Source organism: Aspergillus luchuensis, chromosome 3 (assembly GCF_016861625.1).
Source record: "Aspergillus luchuensis IFO 4308 DNA, chromosome 3, nearly complete sequence".
Classification (NCBI taxonomy): Eukaryota; Fungi; Ascomycota; class Eurotiomycetes; order Eurotiales; family Aspergillaceae; genus Aspergillus; species Aspergillus luchuensis.
In genome coordinates, this window is record NC_054851.1 from 3,208,087 (window position 1) to 3,229,392 (window position 21,306).

Consider the following 21,306-nt stretch of genomic DNA (forward strand, 5'->3'; position numbering starts at 1 on the left):
TGTATTTACCAACCTAGTACCCTACTTTGTACTTGCAGATTGGCATTTGGGCGGTTGGCTACTGTGCTGTGTTCTGCATGATGGTCTAGGGGATGTAGTGGTCGATTGGTGGAATCAACTGACATCCTGCGTACTCTTTCCGGAAGATGTCGGAGGAGTGTAAGTACAAGGTTTGTTATTGGGCTGTTGTGTTTGGTCTCTGCTGTTGAGTGATGGTTTGGCGGTCTGGGCGATATGCGAGTGTTACTGTTGGTTCGTTTGACGTTGTCTCTCGTTGCTAGGAATTGGTAGGTAAGTCATGTTTGTGTTTGGCGGTTCTCTGGAACAGAAAAATCAACGTTCAGGTGGTGTGCTTCAATTACGAAGTAAGCAAGTACGTAGTAGTAATCTGAGATGCGTCGGAATTGCTGGGATCAAGTTGATTTCCCCGACATCTAGAACTGATTCCGTAAACGGCTTAGCGTATTATTTACCCGCCTCAGGCACCTGTTGTTGCCAAGCCCGACATCAAAAGTTCGAGCGGAAGATTCCCTTGAACCAGCTGCGATAGACCAGAACTCCGGCCAACACAAGACAGTATGATTGTTCGGCAACTTGTGCGGCAAAGTGAGTTTATTCTATGGACTGGAATAATTGATAGGAAATATTGGTGCTGATTCCACCGTCTTCATTCAGGCCGCCAGCTTCGGGCTCTTCCCCGTCAGTCGCGCATCTTGTCCCGATTCTCTTCCACCGAGACGACTGGCCAGACCCCAGTACAGACTATCGTTGCGGAGCAAGCACCTCAATTAGAGACGCCTGCGCCGGCTGTTGCGGTGCCGGAGCCTGGTACGTCTGGTGCACAAGAGAATTTGGATCCGAACACGCTCCGCAGTAAGTACCGCAACATCATGGCCGTGAGACCTGCCGCTGCCTGAAGGGAAAGCTAACATACCATTTCTTTTCAGGGATCAAATTCCACAGTCTCGGTAGCGATGTGACCGGCGTCTACCGGCCAGAGAGCCTCCTTAAGAACCCTCCCAAAGCCACCGACGTTACCCTCGAAATGCTCCTCGCCAACCAGACACACCTTGGACACTCGACTTCCCGCTGGAACCCCCAGAACTCGCGCTATATCTTCGGTATCAGGGAGGGGACTCACATCATCTCTCTTGACATCACGGCGGCTTACCTCCGACGTGCGGCCAAGATTGTGGAGGAAGTTGCCTACCGGGGTGGATTGATTCTCTTTGCGGGCACGCGAAAGGGTCAGAAGCGTGCGGTGGTCAGAGCCGCGGAACTGGCTCAGGGATATCACATTTTCGAGCGTTGGATCCCTGGTAGCTTGACCAATGGCCAGCAGATCTTGGGCCATTGCGAAAAGAAGATCGTGAACGGCTTCGATGAGACGATTGAGGACCTCTGGAAAGAGGAATTGGAAGGTTACCGTGCACTTAAGCCCGACCTTGTTGTTTGCTTGAATCCCGTCGAGAACGTTGTCCTGTTGCACGAGTGTGGTCTCAACAACGTCCCGACTATCGGTATCATCGACACTGACGCCGACCCGACCCGTGTCACATACCCCATCCCTGCCAACGACGACAGTTTGCGTTCCGTGACTCTGATTGCTGGTGTGCTGGGACGGGCAGGAGAAGCGGGTCAGCAGAGAAGATTGGCGCAAGCGCGTAAGGGTGAGTGGACGTACAAACTCATGCAACCACTCCGTCAGCAAGTAGAGGAGACGACTCTGGAGACCGCGGAAGGACAGACGCCAGAAGCTTCCTCTCAGGATGTTGTGTCTGAGGAAGTTCCTTCTGAGGGAAGCCCGCTTGACAAGCCTAAGGAAGAGGCCAAGGATGACGAATAGAGTCGAAGTGTTGACTATTGCTCTTATTGATATCTGTCTGTCTACATCTGAACTTTCGGCTGGGATTGTATTGTATAGGACATTGTAAATTTTCCTTTTCTCTGGTGTTATATCATGTATCAACAATGCTATTTGAATTGATCTTCTGGTCTAGTCTCATGGATTAGGATAGTCTTGTCCATTTGTTCCCCTTAGCTGTTTGCGCAGTTCATGGCCGACCACGCCTTACGCCTAGGTTGATTGCGTTTCAGTCAGCCTCGTCGTCCTATGGGTACTTACTAATAGGTATCATTATAACTAGAAGTTATTTATGTGTGTCACAACAAATAGTTGATTCAAAACACGATCTCTTCTATACTATCTAACGCCACCGACATCTATCATCATGCATCAATCGTTCTGTTCCAAGTAAACAATTTCCACCACGTATTGCTAAAAGCTTCAACGAGCTTTCTAAACCAACCACAACATCCCCTATCTAGTTCTTCAAGGTATAAACCACGCGTCCCCGAGAGTCCTTACCCTTATACTCCACAGTCTTTCCAATATCCGACACAACGCGTCTCTCATCGCCATTATGAAGGACGATATCAAGATCTTTCCAGGCAGGAACAAATCCAGACTTCTCATCACGAGAGAATCCAACAATAACCTTCTCCTCCGTGGAACTATACGTGATAGTATACTCCGAGATGCGCGCCTCAAGCGAGATACCATCATCTTCAAACCAAGTAGTGCTGAACACCTGGCCGTGAGAACTACCACGGGGCGGGAAGATTTCGACTCCACGGTAGTCATCAATCTCTTTCACAGCCACAGAAGCCGGAGTGTCATCACCAGGAACCCTGGTATGAACTGGCTTTCCGACAGGGATAGCTCCCCCGATTCTGGCCAGAAGGGGAATACTCTTCCTCCATTCTGAGGGCACTTCCACCCATTGTCCGGAGGCGAGATAGTTATAAGGCTCGTTCATGTTCACGTATCCGAAGTCGAACTTGTCATTAGCCTTACGGGGGAGGTATAACTTGGCAACGCTGACGCCGGGCTCGTAGACACCGCCGACCATGATGGTGTCACCGAACCAGAACTGCTCGTCGCCCGATTTCAGGGCCTTGGTCCATACCTCTGGGTCCGATTCATAGCCCCATCCTACCCAGCGCTGGGGCGGGGACGCGGTCAGATGGCTTTCAAGACCGAGGGAGTAGATGTAAGGGAGGATCTCGTAGCGACGCTTGATGGTATCGCGGACGAGAGGGGTGATCTCGGGGTACATCCATGGCTCGATGACGTCTCCGACGGAGCTGTTCCCAGGAGAAGTCTTGAAGCAGTTGATGGCGAACCGAGGCGAGTGGATACCCAGTTGGATCCACCTGAGCAACAGCTCAGGAGAGGGCTGAGGTCCCTCGAATCCTCCGATATCGTGACCGCAGCACTGCAGAAGAGAGATACCTGCGCTGAGGGACAGAGCGTTCGCTCCCTTCATGCCCTCCCAGCTGGTCACGTTGTCTCCGCTCCAGGTGCTGGCAGCGTAGCGCATTGTACCGGCCGTGGCACTGCGAGTCAGGACGAATGGTCTGTGGTTGGGCTCAATGTTGAGAAGAGCATCATGGGAGGCTTTGCCCATGAGTTCGGTGTGCATGGCGCGACCCCACTGTCCGACGGAGTTCTCGACGCCCTTCTTGACGGCCTCGGAGACGGTTGGCTCGTCCAATGCTAACTTCCAATCGTCGTCTGGGAGCGTGTACTCGTTGTTGTCGTTCCACATGGCGTCAATTCCGGCGCGCTTTAGGCTCTGCACGCCGTCATACCACCATTTGAACGCAACAGCGGATGAAAAGTCGATGTGACATCCGTCACCTCCTGTTGCGCCTCCGGCACTCCACAGTCGCATGTAGCCCGGCTTGTTGCTCGCAGGGTCCTTGAAGAACCCGTTCGAATCAATGAGCTTCTGGAAGTCGGGGTGTGAGGCGAGCAGGAAGGGTTTAATGTTGGAGAGAAGGCGGATACCCCGACCATGGTATTTGGCAATCCACTCTTCGGGATTGGGGAAGCGATGTTTGTTCCATGTGAAGACATTGCGGACCTTAGGCTCGGTTTCGGCGATCGAGTATCCGGAGCTCATTTGGTGTGCGGAGCAGGGAATGCCGTGCTCCTCCAGCTTGTCTGCGAACTCCATCAATGCCTCGTGAGCAGGCGGGTCGTCAAGCATGGTGTACTTGTATCCGCCTGAGATGTAGCCATATGCCCATCTGGGGACGAGGATCGGAAGACCGACAAGCTCTGCGTAGGAACGCACAACGTCCTTGAGCGTCTTGCCGACGATGAGGTACTGCTCCAATCCGCCGTAGTCTTGACGGTAGACTTTGAAGTGGCCCCAAAGGCCGTCGACCTCCGAGCCGACAGACCAGGTGCCTCTGCCATGTGTTGTCGAGAAGATGGCCACGCATCCATCAGGCGATGCCTTGATCAGCAGAGGAATGTGCTTGTATAGAGGATCGGTGTTGTAAACATCATATCCGAAGCTATCGGTGGCCGAGAGCTGGAAATGGCGTCCTGTGAGGTCCATGGGAGCTCTTTTCTCGCCAAGTCCAACGTGAAGGCAATCACGGTCATGCTCTGTGTAGTGTGCAATACCGGTGGAGTCTGCGACATAGGAGCGAAGTGGCAGATCGCGATATAAGGGCTTCTCGGTGCCCTTCCATGATAGGGAGACGACTGGGGTGTTGGTCCACTCAACGGACGCTGTTACGCCTCCCACTTCGATTGTCTTTTGATTCGAACCGCCTGATGTGGAGACTTGGACTCCATCTAGGTTTGTTGCTGGCTTGGTCACACTGGGGAAGGGAGGGAGAGGGTGGTCTTGCGACGAGAAGGTGACTCTGAATAGGTTCTCGCGAATTGGTTCAAAGGAGAAGTCGAAGGAACGCTCATCGGGGCTCGAGCGGAGATGTACAGAAGAGGAGTCTTGAGCCCCAGTTGGAGACTCTTGATAAGTCTTAGGGACGAACTCTTTTTGAGGCATTGTTGTGTGTACTCCCTAGGTCAGAGTCAATTGAGTGACTGTGAGTACAAAGTCTAGGATACGAATGAGGAAACAACTACAGGAACCGGATCCAAGCTTGGATACCGCTCTATTTGAGTGATTCTACATGCCTCTGTCCCACCGGCATTGCGTGAGGAGCAGTGCCGTTGAGGCCCACCAGCGTGGAGCTGTATAGTCGGATTTCGGGGAGTATCTCCGACATGTCTGGCACAAGGCACTACTTTGTCCTAGTCCTACTGGGTTAGTTCATTTTCCCCCACACTTTGTGCTCCCCCGCGTCCCCGTGACCCACACCCAAGCGAAGCTGGAGATACTTTGTGTACTCGGTCCTTCGCTTTTCGTGCCCGAAATCCGAAGCTAGACGCTATTCAACGTCAAGTATCTCCCCACTCCCATGAATTTACCTGCACGGTGATGACACGACTGCAATTCATTGGACGTCGCATCGGATAATGTCCGACAGTTTCCACGTCATGTTATCCCGTGGTGTGTTGCCGGGATGGAACGACTACCTTGACGCTAATCTTGTCATGGGCGTCGTGACGAGCCATGGCTGAATTGATTCGCTCCCGCGTCGGGTTTGGGCTGCTTCCGTCCGGGGCAGAGGATGAGGCTTTCCCCACGGGGTTGCCCTTTGGAGGGTAGGTGTACGATGAAGGGGGATATGCTATTACCCAGTGCTGTGTGGCTTTTGTCTGGGTTTTTATCTTGTCCTTGGGGAATCTTCTCTTCGTCCTGAATTACTCTTGCTGAAGGTTAAGACGCTCATTTTTCCTACTTGAAAGGCGGTCGTCTTGTTAGGGCTATTTCAAGTACAGTTCGACTACAGAAGAACAGACGAGGAACCATGTCCCACAAACAAGGAACAACGCCCGCAGACAAGACACAAGATGAGCATATTGAATCTATCGAGACCGCGCCCCGTCGGGAGCTGCAGCATGCAAACGAACCTACTCAGGATGCAGCTCTTGACCTCATGAGAGACGCAGGTCATTCAGCCATCCTAACACCCGAGAACAACGCCAAAGTCCTTCGGAAGATCGACCTTAGACTCTTGCCTATTCTGCTAGGAATCTATTTCCTGCAGCAGGTTGACAAGTCGACTCTCTCATACGCGTCGGTCTTTGGTCTGGTTGAGAAGGCCCATCTTCATGGGCAGGAATACTCGTGGCTGGGGGCGGTGGTCTACCTGGTGCAACTCGTTGCTCAGCCGTTCGTCGCCTACATCCTGGTCAAAGTGCCTCTGGGGAAGTTCCTGGCATGTACGACCTTTTTCTGGGGCATTGCCCTGACATGCATGACTCCAGCGAATACGTTTGCGAAGTTGTTGGTCTGTCGGATGTTTCTGGGTCTCTTTGAAGCTGGTATACGTGAGTATTCCCTCTGGCCATAGTTGGCTGTTCCGGTACTAGTGCTGAGGTTGGATGACAAGCGCCGGCGTTCATTGCGATCACGCAGATGTGGTATCGACGACGCGAACAGCCCGTCCGGCTTGGTTCATGGTATGCCATGAACGGGGTGGTGAACATGGTGAGTTCTGTCTCCGACCTGCTTGTTATGTATGACTGCTAATGGGGATTACGATCTAGTTTGGAAGTCTGATAACCTACGGTCTTGGTCACATTGGATCTTCGGTCTTCGAGCCCTACCAGGTGGGTTATCTTCACCATCATGGAGGCGAGTTGCTAACTGTACCACAGATTATCTTCTTGTTTTTCGGGCTCATCACGATTGTTTTCTCTGCCGTTGTATTGTGAGACATGCCGTTCCAACAACGAACGTTGCACCCTTCTGACCTTTATGTCTAGTATTCTGATGCCGGACTCACCGATGAAGTCCAAATTCCTTCATGAAGAGGATAAAGTTCTGGCTATTGAAAGGTATCTACTATGCAGTTGTTAAAAGAACGCGCCAAATGCTCACAACTGTGATTAGACTTCGTATGAATCAGCAAGGTATCGAAACGCACGAGTGGAAATGGCAGCATGTGAAAGAAACCTGCCTCGATATCAAGTCTTTCTTCTGGTTTGCTTTGATGTTCTCAATTTCGTAAGATACTTTTATTCGAGCATCGAAGCGGAACATATTGACGGTATCACAGAATCCCCAGCGGCGGCATCTCGACCTTTGGGCCATTGATTATCGAAGCATTCGGATTCAACCAATTTGACACAATCCTCTTCAATATACCTTTTGGCGCTGTTCAGCTCATTGCAACTATGGGAGGGGCGTGGATGGCGACTAAGCTCCAGATGAAGGGTCCTGTTATAGCTTTGCTCTGTTTGCCTGCTATTGCGGGATGTGTGATGTTGTTGCAGATTCCGCATGATGGTAATCACAATGGGGCACTGCTTGCAGGATATTACATTGTAAGTTTTATGCTCATGTCTGTATATGCTCGCTAATATTTGCTAGATCTCTGTATACCCAGGAATTAGTACGTCTCTATGAATTGCGCAAACGGGCCCAAGCTAACAGACTATAGCACCCTTGATCTACTCGTGGTCCGCGGGTAACACAGGAGGCGAAACGAAGAAGAAGCTTGTGAACGGTATTCTACTCGTTGGACAATGTGCCGGTAACGTATGTAACCCAACCGGTCCGGAAAGCAGGGTCAAACATTGACATGAAACAGGTCCTAGGATCGAATCTGTACACTACAACTGAAGCACCGCTATACAGACGTGGTCTGCTCTCCAAGTAAGCCTGAAAAGAGCCAATGATTGACTGTTTACAAGACTGATCATGAATACAAACAGTCTCGCCATGTTCTGCGTCCTCATCCTGCTTTGCGCGTTAGTCCTCCACACCGTAATTTAGCTTCACCTACTCATCTACTTTTAGATTGAACATGGGATACCTCTACTTCCTCAACAAGAAACATGAGAAGAAGCGCGTGAGCATGGGAAAGAGCGCAAAGATCATCGACCACTCCATGCAAGCCGTAGGAGCAGTCCCAATCGACAAGACTGAAGCGCCTCAGGAGACGCTTGGTGACGACAATGCGTTCAAGGACCTGACGGACTGGGAGAACGAGGATTTTGTCTATGTATACTAAGAGCGGGCTCTTCACGCCAATGCGGTAAGGAATGATGGAATGTCTTGAGGAATATGCGGGTTATGTTTATAGCGTTCATTTCATGTTATCCTGTTTTTCAGTCTCCGGAGAATATCTGTTATTGACATAACTCAATAACGTGCTACCATGTTCTTAGTATAATACTTGAACAAGAAAGTAGACAGCCGGTAAATAAAACCCAACCGCAATCAAGCCAAGTTCGTAGTTAGTACCTTCCAATAGCCGACTCGGCAATCCCCCGGCGACGGCGTGGGGCCCCGCCTTTTCCTCTCATGCCATCCCCGTTCAATCTATTTACCCCATTCCAAACCGACTCCTTCTTCCGACGATCAGTGCGCATACCCTGCATTAATTGACGCAGTCTTATTTCTAATCTAGTGCAAACGTCTATACTTATTCGAAAAGTTAATAATGGACTCAGACGAGGAATCCTCCTGCGCGGTATCCGCTCCAGTTGGGAAGAAGCGTATCCCGGTATGCATGCTTGATTTGAGTCCTATGTCTCATTGGGAGTTACATGAGCTGCTGACGCTACTAGCGCAGTAGCTACCGTCTAGATAAAAGAAGCACTGCTAATATATGATTAAATGATCTAGAAAGCATGTACTTCTTGTCGGCAGTCGAAAGTACGTCGTCTTTCTTACATACTGTGACACCGTGTCTTGGGTTCGATGGTATTGCTTTACTGATCTGTTCGGTGGTATAGGTCAAATGCGATGGTAAACGGCCATGTACGAGGTACGTATATACTATTGAATTCTAAGAGGAGTATGCTAATGAAGATGGATAGATGTAAACGTGCAAGGAAACGGTGTGTATTCTTTGAGATCCCGAAGGATCCTGCTGTCTTGTATGCATCTCCCTCTTATTCCCGGTTGGAGATGCTGTTCGTTTGCTGACCATGGTACCATGTTCAGACGCCTGGAGAATGTCGAAGCAGAAGTACAGCGTCTACGGGAGCAATTGAGCAATGTGAACGAGCTACTACTACGTCAGTCTACGCAGCAGCAACAGCAAATTGCTGTCACTTCTCCCGCTTCCGCTCATGTTATGTCTGATCCTGGGACGATGCCCACGTTTCTTGCTACGGGAGGAATGGGTGGGTACCATCATTGGCGAGGCGCTAGATGCCCTATGACCCGTAGGGATCATGATGCTGGCGCGTTTCAGTTTCCGACTCCTGGGATGGAGGCTGCTCGGCCTACCAGGTTGCGACGCTCGGGGTTCGATATCAAGGAAGAGCCAGTATTGGATTTTATTAGTAGGGGGATGATGACGGCGGATCAGGCTATGTCGTGCTTTAGGACGTATGTTGCTGTCATGTTTGGTGCTGTTTCCTGGTGTTTTCTAATATGCAGTATAGGTTCTTTCAAGGCTGCGTATGTGGTCTCATTTCTTGATATGATTTTCAGGGCTTATGCAGAGGGAATTAGGATAGGTATATCCCGGTATTCGATCCAGATATCGACACGTTCAACTCTGTGCGCGCTCGGAGTAGCATTCTGTTCAATGCTATCTGCACGATTGGCAGTCGAGTTGAGATCAGTACGCTTGATACAGAATCCAGTGGAATAAGTGACAAGTCACTGACGATTCCAGGGTCTGGATCTCAGATTCCCGATCTACTCCATGCCGAACTCAAAAGATCCATCAATGTGGTTATTCAGAACAAGAACCTCAATTGTTTGGAGTCCGTGCAGGCATTGCTCATTGTAGCTTGCTACTCTGCTGAGCGGTCCTTGATCCTATCTTTTGCAACTAGAATGGCGTTGGATCTGGGGCTAGATGAAGCATTTGAGGAACTGATACAGCGGCTGACAATGAAAGAGACCGAAGGGGCTCATGATATGACTGCTGTGCTGGTGGATGATGAAGAGCGTACACTCATGCGCAAGTCTAGGACTTGGTTTGGTCTCTTGGTACTTGACCATATGTGAGTATGCAGTGCCAGTCAGGTATACGCGCATGCTAAGAAGGCATAAACAGATTCCATGTCGACGGTGGGAAGCCTCCTGGCATCCGGGTGACAGGGAATGCTCACCGATGTCGCATTTTGCTCCGCCATCATACGTCTACTGTCTTGGATTTACGGCTTTTTTCCCAGGTGGAGGTGAGTGTGCCTGTCTTGGACTTATGACCACTGTAGTAACTAATATGAATAGCTCAATATAATACGTGGTAAGCGCCTTACAATCTAGGATTCTGACAGGCTGGATAACAAGATGGTAGCAAGGGTCAACGATACACTTGACGCCAAAGAAACACTCCAAAGATCGGATATCACAGAGTTTGTACACGAAGCCAAGGTAGATCTCGATCTATGGTTTGAGTAAGTGAATTCCTAGCAAGTATCTTCATTATATAATTCTCCAACTAATCTCAACCAGCGACTGGCTACGCATCATCGGTACCACCACCATATAGCACCATGGCCGAACGATATATCAACTCTACTAACAAAACCAGAAAACTCCCCATCCGCCACCCAGGAACGCCCCTTCCTTCTCGCAGCATTACGAGTTCAAAAATGCTGGGCCGAGTTGATCCTGCACTGCAAAGCGCTCCGCTCCATGGGCGTAGGAAACGTCGCGTACATACAAATCTTCCCTCCAAAACCCTAACTCAACCCATATCTACCTACTAACCCATATATCAAACCAGAGAAATGTCCCCAATCGAACAAACTATCCTCCTAACCGCCAAATCCAGCGCCCGAAAACATCTCCGCCTAATCAGCCTCGAACCCGACTTCTACCTCGCCAAACTAAAATACGCCATGGATTTCGTCTGGGCCAAGTGCGCCTTCTGCTTCCTCTTACTCCTAAAGTTATCTCGCCTCGTCCCCGAACAAAAAGAAGAGCACATGGAACTTCTAGATCATGGAAATAGACTCCTTGATGAGCTAACTAGGACGAACGGGGAATCGGCCACAACGACAGCAACAGCGACAACAACAACAGGGATAGGAAATAACAATAATATCTATATGCAGATATTGCGATTGAGTATTGAGAAATATAGTCGTGTGTTGCAGGAAAGGGAGGTTAATGGTGCCTCAATTGAGGAGGCAGGAGAAATGAGTAGTGGAGGGGAGGGAGGGCATACCAATCAACCGGGCACCAATGTGATGACGCCATTTTGGGAGTTATTTGATGCGCAAGCCGATCTGCAGAGTTTTATACCTGAGCAGTTTGTCCGGGAGTGGGATTTTCCGGGGCTAGATTTGTTTTATTTCCCTACTGCTTGGCAGGATTTCTTTGGGGACTTTTCCTTGGCGGTTTGATTTCAATATCTTTGTTGGCGGTTGGCGGTGGAATTTGATGGTCATACTGATTGAGTATGAGTGGGAGTAGATAATAAGAAAGTCCGAGCTGGTTGGTAGACGGCAAAGAAGAAATCATCATATCATATCATATTGAGCTGGCCAAGTGTTGAAATCCAGAAAGCTTGCCAGAAGGAAGAACGAGTAACTCTATATAACCATGCGAGTTTAACATTGTTTGTAAGAAAAGGATGATGTCTAAGCGGAACTTTTCCTCCAGTACCTGTTGAATGAATGAAAGAAAAACTAGAACGGGGGATATCACAACCCTAAACCACCACCAAACTTGGGTATAATTTTATTTCATTTCCTGTGCTAAGTCGATGGGGCGAAGTAGTTTAGCCCAGGGCCCTCATGGTGAGCTCGACACTGTAATGCATAATGCAATTAGTAAATACTCGACATAAAGCAGCAGCAGCAGGAGAGTAAGTAAGAGTTAAGGGGGTGAACGTACACAGCAAAAGTACCCGCCGACACAGGCATAGCCCTCAGCAAGGTAGGACCAATACCCTTCCAGAAGCCAGCCAGACCCTCAACAGCATAAGTCTTCTTGAAGCAGTCGGTCATGCTCTTGAACTGCTGCTGGGCGCCGAAGCCATCGCACTGCATCTTACTCTTGACGACGTCGAAGGGGTAGCTGGACAGCCAGAGGGCCTCACCAGCCAGACCACCGTAGGTAGCGACCTTCAAACTGGAGATATCCTCACGCTTGACGTTGTTGCGCTTGGCATCCTGGTTCATGAGGTACTCGAAAGCCAAGAACCAGGTTCCGTAGGCCTGGGCTTCACGGAGGTAGGTGACGTTCTGACCACGGAAGAGACCCTTGAGGACACCGCCCTGGTTGCAGAGCTTGCGGATGCAGTCAATGGGGCCGTTGTACAGACGATCAGCTCCGTGGGGCTGGGTTTGCAGACGGATACGGACGTGCTCGATAGGGCCGGACAAGAAGGAGTTGGTGAGACCGGCAAAACTACCGGCCATGTAGTACTGCGTGTAGGAGAGAGTGCTGTCGGCGTACTTCTTCTTGTTGAGCTTCTCCAGACGTCTGCGGGCTTCGTGGAAAGCTCCGAATTGAACGCTGACCTGGGGGCCCGGTTAGTAGGAGTGAGAAGGGACTGATGATTTGGGGGGGGGTGCTTACGCAGGCACCGATTCCGATCAACGGAGTCAGGGTACCCTTGTAGAAGGCGAAGGGGCCCTCGTTCTTCAGGATCTTGGTGGCGCAGTCCAGAGCACTGGAGTACTGGGTGGTGGTTTGCAGGCGGACCTTGACAATGTCTGTTCATTGTTAGGAGAACTCCCGGGTTGGAGAGAGAGAGGGTTACCCACCAAAAGGTTGTCCTGTGCATTGTTAGTATACAATTTGAGTAAATGTTTGTGGTGATGATGAGGGACAATTCTGGTTAAGGCTTTATAAAGCAATGCGCCAGCACATCTCTCACCGTAATGGGGATACTCCATACACGGAGGACATGTACGCGCAATTGCATCGGGGATGGTATATGTATATGTTTCAAAGAACATGGAGCGATGATTATGACATACCAAGAAGCACCTGAGCAATTCCACCAGCAGCACCAGCACCCAAATCCTTGAGGGTGCGAAGGGTTCCGCCCCCCTTCTGCATGTCCTCGAATGCCTCGGACTCCATTGTGGGGAAGTATTACAGGTTCGGGAAACTGAAAGTTGAAAGGAGATCGAGTCGTAGAGCCAAGGACGGAATCGCACCGAACGACGCAGCTGATCTCTTAATCCCGAGAACCTAGGAGTCTTTGTACAGACAAGGAAGAAGGAGGAAGAGACGGAGCTTATCAGAAAGACGAGAAAAGAAGAGCGCAATTGATGTCGCGAGAGGGCGAAGCCTCCGATTCGGCGATGGCGCCGAGCGCACGTGAGGCGGAAAACTGGCGGACCCGCGGGATGAGTCAGCAGGCGGCGTACGAGCGGATACACCAGCGTTACTTTGATTACTTACGGCGCCGATGTTCTTCTCCGCAGTTTTGGCGCCGAGGGTTTCGCTGTGAGCAACGACAATACATCATGCACAGACGGGCTGCTTTGGAAGTAAGTTCAAGGTATCTATCATTTACAGGTCTTGAGCTAATAGTCCATTCTCCTCTTCAGTTATCCCGTCGTCACGGTGTTGAATGGTCGTGCGCAACCGCCCGCAGAAATGTTGCCTTCACTCCCGTAGTAGGCTTGGTGCCTCGACGGCATTTTCGAATCTCTCCTCTTCGTCTCGATTCATCCGATTCTCCGCCATCAAACAGCCCCCGTGAACCAGTTGCAGGTACAAGCTCCGGTCCAGCACCTACGGGCCCGAAGTTTGGTAATCGTTGGGGTAGCAAAGCGCAGAGACCGCTTGGGCTGAGTCCGGCGGAGCAGGCTATCCGAGACTCTTTAGTCGCAAAGAGGCAACAAGAAGAACAGCGACAGCAACAACAATTACAGAGACAAGAGCAAGAACGGCAGCGTAAGGAGAGGCAACAGCAATCGCAACAACGATGGAAGGAAGGGCGGTCCCAGGGCCGCACGGAAGAACAATGGCAGAGCACGAGATGGCGTGATTCCGGCTTCAAGCCCAGGCAATCTGATGCATTCCCCAGGCGCCGTTCGGGTCTTAACAATGAGGACAAGGAAAGCCTGTCTCTCCAGCCAGACAAGTCACTCGAAGTCAACGTCAACAAAGTGCCCAAGCACAAGCGGTCGACAGGTTGGACATGTCCAGATTGTCAGACGAGATGCTACGGGCAGCATACCGTCTGCCCGCACTGCAAAGCACCCAGGCCGAACCTGCACGAGGGGCCGCAACGGCACCGAGGCTCACCCCGCCATCGCCACGCAGACGAGGAAGCTACAAAGATTCGAAAATTGGGCCAGTCTATTTTGTCTGATCAGGATAGCGGGAATGCTGAAGGGCTCGGCTCAAGGGAAGCAGCGTTCAGAGGTTATATGGCAAGCCAAGGGCAATTTGCCGGTCCACGACCTGTGTTCGACTCTAATGTCGATAAAGAAATATCCGTCCAGGAAGCCAGGGAAGCAAGGAAGAAGGAAATAGAGGCAAGAAAAGAAGAGAGGGAGGCGAAGAAGGAAGAGAGGAAAGCGCAGCAGCAAGCAGAGGAAGACAAGCAGGAAAAGAAAGCTAGTGACCCTTGGACCTGGGATCCGTCATCTTTGAAGAACATCAAAGTACGTGAAGATGATGTGTCGGAAACGAAGCCGAAACGAAAGGCCAGTCGCAAGCAACGCGAGTCTGGTAGGGATGAGGAGGATCTATTTGACGAGGACGAGGAGTCTCAGCGCCGGAAGCGTCGCGAAGAGAAGAAGCGCTTGAAGAAGGAGAAAGCGCGCAAGAAGGAGATGCAAGCTAATGTCAGCCCTCTATATCTCCCCGAGTTCATCAGCGTCAGCAGTCTTGCAGACGTCATTGGCGTCCGTCCTGCACAGTTCGTTAAACGTATGGAGGATATGGGTTTCGACGACGTTACGTACGATCATGTCCTTGATGCCGAAACTGCCGGCCTGATTGCCTCTGAATACAACTATGAACCCATTTTTGACACTGGCGAGGGTGACTTGACCGCAGCGCCAGAGCCAGAAGACAAGTCAAGTCTACCTGTCAGGCCCCCGGTCGTGACGATCATGGGGCATGTTGACCACGGCAAAACCACTATCCTCGACTGGCTTCGCAAGTCCTCGATTGTGGCAACGGAGCACGGGGGTATTACGCAGCACATTGGTGCATTCTCGGTGGCTATGCCTTCCGGAAAGACCATAACCTTCTTGGATACTCCTGGCCACGCTGCTTTCTTGGATATGCGCCGTCGTGGTGCGGACGTGACCGACATTGTGGTCCTTGTCGTCGCGGGTGATGACAGTGTTAAGCCCCAAACGATTGAGGCAATTAAGCATGCCACTTCTGCCAATGTCCCCATCATTGTTGCCATGAGCAAGATGGACAAGGAAGGCGTCAATCCTGACAGGGTGAAACAGGACCTCTCGATGCACGGTGTACACGTCGAGGATTTTGGTGGTGACGTACAAGCAATTGGTGTGAGTGGAAAGACCGGCCAGGGAATGTTGGAGCTTGAAGAAGCAATTATTACCTTGTCAGAAGTGCTCGACCACCGGGCTGACCCCCAGGGTAACGTCGAAGGATGGGTTATCGAGGGCACTACCAAGAGCTATGGCCGTGTAGCTACTGTACTTGTCCGGCGGGGAACACTTCGAACGGGAGATATCATTGTTGCTGGCACCACCTGGGCGCGCGTGCGCACACTTCGGAACGAAGCTGGTCAGACAGTTCCCGAAGCCACACCCGGCATGCCAGTGGAGGTTGATGGCTGGCGAGAACAGCCAGCGGCAGGCACCGAGCTCTTGCAGGCTGACGACGAGCAGCACGCTAAGAGCGTCGTGGACTACCGTTTGGAACGGGCTGAGACACAGAAACTAAGTGAAGACATGACTGCTATCAACGAAGCGCGTCGCGAAAAGCTTGAGAAACGCCGTCAAGAAGTGGCTGGCACGGACCAGGCCGAGGAGACTGTACAATCTGGTCCCAAGCCGGTGCAATTCATTATCAAGGCCGACGTTGGTGGCTCGGCAGAGGCCGTTCTCAACTCAGTCACTGCTGTTGGTAACAACGAGGTGTACGCCAATGTACTTCGCTCCGAAGTAGGCCCGATCAGTGAGTTCGACATTGAGCACGCGGCCACAGCAAACGGCCACATTATCACGTTCAACATGCCTGTCGACCCTGTGATTTCTCGGATGGCAGAGAAGCGCGGTGTCAACATCATGAACCACAACGTAATTTACAAACTCATTGATGATGTCAAGAGCATCCTGAGTGAGCATCTGGCACCTAACGTCACCCAGCGTGTGACGGGAGAAGCAGAGATCGGACAAATCTTCGAAATCACGGTTAAGGGACGTAACAAGACAGCCATCGCAGGATGCAAGGTGCGCAATGGAATGATCAATCGGGCCAAGAAGGTCCGTGTGATCAGAGGTAATGAGACAATCTACGATGGTGAGTTGGGGATCCCTCTATGGCGTGTTATCTCTTATGACAACTGACTAACTGGCCGCAGGCTCGATCACGTCACTGAAGAACGTCAAGAAGGACGTAACGGAGATGCGCAAAGACACGGAATGTGGTATCGGCTTCGATGGCTGGACCGACTTTGCCGTTGGCGACCACATCCAATGCTACGAGGAAGTCTTCGAGAAGAGATACCTCTGATCGAAATTTCGGCTTCACATTCACACCCCCCTTTTCCACTCTCAACTTCTGGCATCTGTATTTTTAGCGGACACACCCATCGTCCACCTCTACATACATACCCCTTGGCTGTTACCCATGTTTCTCATCTGCATGTCCCGAAAGCGTGTGGCTGAGCAACCCATTCTGTACAATACGATTCCGGGAATGAGTCTATACCAAAACTACTACGCATCATCGCCACCCGGATAGAAAGGAGTCTACAAATCAAAGTTCTATACCCATCTACAAACAATTCCCCCCGCATTTACCCATCCTATTCCATAGTATCATATCCAAAACTAGGACGTAAAATAGACCCATCCATCTAACCTACCTAGCCTTCCACCTCACCCTCCCCACCCACCTCGCCCAATCCATCACATCCTCCCTCTCACAAATCCTCTCAACAGTGAACCACTCCCTCGCCAACTCCTCATTACTCGCCATGCGATGCACAAAACTATGACACGCACGACACAACCACGCCACACTATTCAACCTCCACTCCTCATGCCACCCCTTCTTGACCACCTTGGCATGCACACTCCTCGGAATTAAATGATGATACGACAGCGGAATCCAATCCCGCTCACAGATCTCGCACGCATCCGTGCGCGTAGTCGCCCACACCGGCGGTGGCTTCGTCACCGACGCTACGTACTCGCCTAGTATCGGCGCGAGGAAATAGGGAATGTCAGATGCGGATTCAATGACCGCGTACGCCGTTAGGGTATCTGTGATGGAGGCGGGTAGGGTATGCGAGGTCCTTTCGGCGAGGTGTTGTGGACTGTATTCTTTGTCGCTTGTGAAGTCGGTGTTGGGGTCGTAGGTGAGGGTTTGGAGTGTTGGTGGTTGGAGTGATGGGAAGGTTTCTGTGGCTATGAACTGTTTTGTTTGGTGGTGACGAGAGAGGGAGAGAGAGGGAGGGGGTGGAATACCCCGCTCTCGCGCTCTCTCTCTCTCTCGTCCTCCTCTCTCAGTGTTGTTAGTTGGGTTTTGTTGTTGTGATAGTTGGATCTGGGCTTAGGTATAGGCTACGCACGTCGATAAAGTCGGCCAGGTCTTCTGGATCTGTTCTGGTGAATTCATTTTGCTGGACCTGTTCTGACTCTGGTTTCGGGTCTGCTCGACTGCTGGTCTTTTGGCGCGGGGTGGTGCGCGGACGTCGCGCTTTCTTGGTTCGAGGTGTCGGAGAGAATTTCGCGACGATTGCGCTCGAGACGCAGTCGCGGAAGATTTGGTAGTTTTCGCTGTCGGGCGCTGTCATTGTGGGTTCATTGGGAAGGTTGTTGGGTTGTTGTTCGTGGTGGTGAGGCGGTTGGGTCGATGAGTGAGGCCCTTGACATCATCGTCATTCGGCGGCTTTAACATTAATCAGTAGTTGAGTTTACGGGAGCCGGGTTTCTTTCTTGTCTTCTACGACCACATCTATCCGAGACTCGATTGCGCTGGAATACTTGATTACATGATGGGGGATATTGTTCTTGCGTTCGACATTTATGGCACACTGCTCTCATTTGAGGCTGTTATTCATGAGCTGAAGCGCTTCTTGAATGACGATGCCCGGGCCCGCACCGTGGCACAGACATGGAGACGCTACCAGCTTGAATACACCTTCAGGCTGAACAGCATGGGTATGTTGCTGTCTCGGAAGGATTGCTTCTACATTGGCTAATGTCGTCTTATGCTTCAGGGCGCTATCTTACCTTCCTGGAAGTCACTAGGAATTCCCTTCTGCATGCCTTGGATGATACGGGTACCTCGTTGGGAGACAAGGAGATTGAGCATCTTATGGCGACCTACAATAGGCTAAGTCCCTTCCCCGATGTCGAGGACGCTTTGAATCAGCTTTCAGCCTTTGCACAAGTCACCTCAGTCATCTTTTCAAATGGCACCCGGGGCATGATAGCCAATTGTGTGGAGAGCTCGACGGTTCTATCGCAGCACAAAACATTCTTCAGAGATGTTGTCAGCGTCGACGAGGTGAAGCAGTACAAGCCCGCTCCAGCAGTCTACAATTATCTGGCAAAGTGCGTCGGCCGCAACCAGTCGGAGATGAAGGATATCTGGCTAGTCAGTGGCAATCCATTTGACATTGCAGGCGCCCGCAATGTGGGTATGAATGCCATTTGGGTAGACCGGGCTGAGGCAGGCTGGGTCGACAAGGCGTTGCCTGACGTCAAGCCGACAGCGATCGTTCACCATCTGGGAGGGGTTGTAGATGTGATCAAGCAACAATTGTCACTATAGCATCCCTACTGCTAGCAAATTTATAGGTCTTTTACATGGGTTGACATTGGCAACATGCCGAATTTTTCAAAAGTGATGTACCACTGTAAATATTTCCAAACGCTCCACGCTTGAGGAGGAGAATTCGGGGTAAGTCAGCGAGTTGCTCTGACCTTCTATTTCCCCTCCGAGGTTCCACGGTCAAGGAGCTCAGAGTGAATAAGAAGGTGTTCAGTTTATGTATGGAAGAAAAGAAAAGAGAAGGTTGAAGCGGGCGAAAATTTCAGCTTTATAGCTGTTCTTCACCGCCCGCTTATCGATAAGGTCTTGGCGGGCATGACGATGTTGAGGCCGTGCTCGGGTGTGTTTGTGCCTTGTCCGCATCGTTCTCCATCTCGCACTTGCGCTCTTTCACTTCTTCGATTCAGACCCCTTTTCTACCAGTTTCTTTTTGGCGTTACAATCTCCTTTTGTCTACTTGATCATGCCACACAGACATATCGATACTACTAAAGCAGCGTGGTTATATCCCCTGCGGGTATGTTTGCCCACGTTGCTGCCTGTTCCCTTTTGTGACGGTGAAACTGATTGTTCGGTCTTTCTACAGGGCATTTATTATTTTGCATCGCATCGCTACCTTTGGCCTCTTTTCAAGACTCGTCTGATCCCGATCGTTCTCCTGTCCGCTTTCATCTACGTCCTGCTCTTCCTGTTTGCATATTTGCCTCAGGTGGCTTTCCTGTCCATCTTCCAGGGTGTTGGGGCCTGGATCAATGGCGCGTTCCTGGTTCTAGGAGAGGGGGCGGCCATTGTTGCTGCTCTCTTTGAAGCCTTCTTCGTCGATGAGACCCTCGTGGACATCTTCGATTCGGTGCTCGTGAGTGAGGGCCATGGCGAACTCGTCACCATGTCGAGGGTTTTGTACCCCCAGGGTGATGATGTCGTCAAACGGCTCGGCAAGCCTACCAAGAGCGCCGTTTATGCACCGTTTTCTCTACGGCAAATCGTGGAATTTATTGTGCTTCTACCGCTGAACTTTATTCCGGTGGCTGGAACACCCATGTTCCTCGTGCTGACCGGCTACCGGGCGGGCCCCTTCCACCATTGGCGATACTTTCAGCTGTTGGATCTTTCGAAACAGCAGCGCAAAGAAAGGATTCGCCGCAGACAATTGCAATACACCACGTGGGTTTCAACCTTTTTTCCCCTGACACAAACCCCCTTGAAGATCAACCGAGGTTCATACTGACGCTCAACCACGAGGGAACCCAGATTTGGGACGGTGGCCCTGATACTTCAGTTGATCCCCATTTTGTCCATGTTCTTCCTGATGTCAACCGCGGTTGGATCTGCTCTGTGGACGGTGGATCTTGAGAACAAGCGCGATCTTCTGGGCAGGAGGCCCGGGCGAGATCCCGAAGGTCTCTACCACGACGATTACAACGATGATGATGATGCTATGATTTAGTTTGTGTTTTTCTTTTCTTTTTCTTCTTCTTTTCTTGATGCTTCTTTAGCCTTTATTCCCGCTTCTTTTAGCGTCACCCGCCTTCTTCACTTCTATACTGCCCTTGTGGTGTCAAGGGATGTTTTTATTTACCTTGACAATTGTTGGGATATCAACGTACAGAATACCGATTTTAATGTGGTCACACCGATGACCGGGTTTAACCGAACCCTTCTTAGCGTCATGAATCATGAATAGAGACTAGAGGGGGGGGTCGGTAGTAGTTCGATCGTTCCATTATTGCCATGGTTGGTCCTTGCGACAGGACGTAAAAAGACTGCCGACTCCACCTGCGGGCTTTTTCTCAGGTACTTTGGTAGACAGGGAGCCTTTCGCTGGTCGAGGATAACTAAATGTAATTAGTATCGGGGGGTAAGTTAAGATTAGTGCGCGGCGGAGACGGACCGATTGGGAAGTAACCCCTGACGGGGCGAGACTTAGCAGCACCCTTAGCAACTTAGCAAACCTTGCCGGCGCCCGACAGTGCTCCGATCCTATAACAAAGTAGTAGACTATACTACTACGGAATACTAGTTAAGAGTCCCGGATTTGTTACCCGCTTCTTACTCCCAATTTGTGAGCAAATCAGGCACCGAGTCCCTGACGGCACTTGCGACGATGGGAGTCTCAGTCGGTTCCCTCCATCGTCATCGTTGGCGCCCGGCATAATTGTTGCTTATTATTCCTTTTACTACTAACTAACTGAGCCCTCCTTCAATAATGCGACCCATTCCATTTTTAGTTTCGTTGCCTCGGGCTGCCTTTGAGCCTCAAGTTCCAGCATCACATCACACACAGTCTCATTTGTAAGCGGCATGACGCGCAGCCACGTGATCTCCTCCCCGCCTGGTTCGGAGTCTCGGTTCCTCGGGCTTCTCCTCTCTCTCTCTCTCTCTGTCTCTCTCTGTGTGATCTACACTGCTTCTCAAAGCACCCCAATGGACATGGCACAAAACAAAAAGGAAATGATGAAAGAAAAGAGATTTGACAGAAGACAATTGGTAGTCTAAGAGA

At 50.9% G+C, this 21,306-nt stretch overlaps 9 protein-coding genes across 9 annotated transcripts; 6 read left to right on the forward strand and 3 right to left on the reverse strand.

The window, feature by feature from the left end:
• Positions 1-1,045: 1,045 nt before the first annotated feature.
• MRP4 (mitochondrial 37S ribosomal protein uS2m) lies at positions 1,046-1,846 on the forward strand (the record flags this gene model as incomplete). Its single annotated transcript, XM_041687654.1, has 1 exon — positions 1,046-1,846. The coding sequence occupies one exon, from the start codon at positions 1,046-1,048 to the stop codon at positions 1,844-1,846; it is 801 nt and encodes a 266-aa protein (XP_041541518.1).
• A 478-nt stretch (positions 1,847-2,324) lies between these two features.
• AKAW2_31072A (putative alpha-glucosidase) lies at positions 2,325-4,868 on the reverse strand (the record flags this gene model as incomplete). Its single annotated transcript, XM_041687655.1, has 1 exon — positions 2,325-4,868. One exon carries the CDS (start codon positions 4,866-4,868, stop codon positions 2,325-2,327), a length of 2,544 nt encoding a protein of 847 aa, XP_041541519.1.
• Positions 4,869-5,736: 868 nt separating this feature from the next.
• Positions 5,737-7,947, forward strand: AKAW2_31073S (putative MFS transporter; the record flags this gene model as incomplete). The annotated part of the gene is made up of 12 exons (XM_041687658.1): positions 5,737-6,259; positions 6,322-6,419; positions 6,479-6,541; positions 6,590-6,642; positions 6,698-6,769; positions 6,825-6,938; positions 6,991-7,258; positions 7,305-7,326; positions 7,375-7,472; positions 7,525-7,589; positions 7,649-7,684; positions 7,734-7,947. The coding sequence occupies 12 exons, from the start codon at positions 5,737-5,739 to the stop codon at positions 7,945-7,947; spliced, it is 1,626 nt and encodes a 541-aa protein (XP_041541520.1).
• Positions 7,948-8,379: 432 nt separating this feature from the next.
• AKAW2_31074S (putative C6 transcription factor) lies at positions 8,380-11,251 on the forward strand (the record flags this gene model as incomplete). The annotated part of the gene is made up of 14 exons (XM_041687659.1): positions 8,380-8,442; positions 8,565-8,594; positions 8,675-8,706; positions 8,759-8,818; positions 8,886-9,275; positions 9,332-9,347; positions 9,402-9,513; positions 9,568-9,901; positions 9,955-10,078; positions 10,131-10,146; positions 10,198-10,297; positions 10,356-10,375; positions 10,435-10,558; positions 10,630-11,251. 14 exons carry the CDS (start codon positions 8,380-8,382, stop codon positions 11,249-11,251), a joined length of 2,043 nt encoding a protein of 680 aa, XP_041541521.1.
• Positions 11,252-11,628: 377 nt separating this feature from the next.
• AKAW2_31075A (putative mitochondrial carrier protein (Ymc1)) lies at positions 11,629-12,941 on the reverse strand (the record flags this gene model as incomplete). Its single annotated transcript, XM_041687660.1, has 4 exons — positions 11,629-11,659; positions 11,745-12,373; positions 12,432-12,568; positions 12,836-12,941. The coding sequence occupies 4 exons, from the start codon at positions 12,939-12,941 to the stop codon at positions 11,629-11,631; spliced, it is 903 nt and encodes a 300-aa protein (XP_041541522.1).
• A 389-nt stretch (positions 12,942-13,330) lies between these two features.
• Positions 13,331-16,535, forward strand: AKAW2_31076S (translation initiation factor 2; the record flags this gene model as incomplete). The annotated part of the gene is made up of 3 exons (XM_041687661.1): positions 13,331-13,354; positions 13,415-16,322; positions 16,384-16,535. 3 exons carry the CDS (start codon positions 13,331-13,333, stop codon positions 16,533-16,535), a joined length of 3,084 nt encoding a protein of 1,027 aa, XP_041541523.1.
• A 351-nt stretch (positions 16,536-16,886) lies between these two features.
• AKAW2_31077A (HNH endonuclease) lies at positions 16,887-17,823 on the reverse strand (the record flags this gene model as incomplete). Its single annotated transcript, XM_041687662.1, has 2 exons — positions 16,887-17,441; positions 17,599-17,823. 2 exons carry the CDS (start codon positions 17,821-17,823, stop codon positions 16,887-16,889), a joined length of 780 nt encoding a protein of 259 aa, XP_041541524.1.
• A 407-nt stretch (positions 17,824-18,230) lies between these two features.
• On the forward strand, positions 18,231-18,806 carry AKAW2_31078S (haloacid dehalogenase, type II; the record flags this gene model as incomplete). Its single annotated transcript, XM_041687663.1, has 1 exon — positions 18,231-18,806. One exon carries the CDS (start codon positions 18,231-18,233, stop codon positions 18,804-18,806), a length of 576 nt encoding a protein of 191 aa, XP_041541525.1.
• A 463-nt stretch (positions 18,807-19,269) lies between these two features.
• Positions 19,270-20,253, forward strand: AKAW2_31079S (EI24 domain-containing protein; the record flags this gene model as incomplete). The annotated part of the gene is made up of 3 exons (XM_041687664.1): positions 19,270-19,323; positions 19,393-19,970; positions 20,058-20,253. 3 exons carry the CDS (start codon positions 19,270-19,272, stop codon positions 20,251-20,253), a joined length of 828 nt encoding a protein of 275 aa, XP_041541526.1.
• Positions 20,254-21,306: the final 1,053 nt, after the last annotated feature.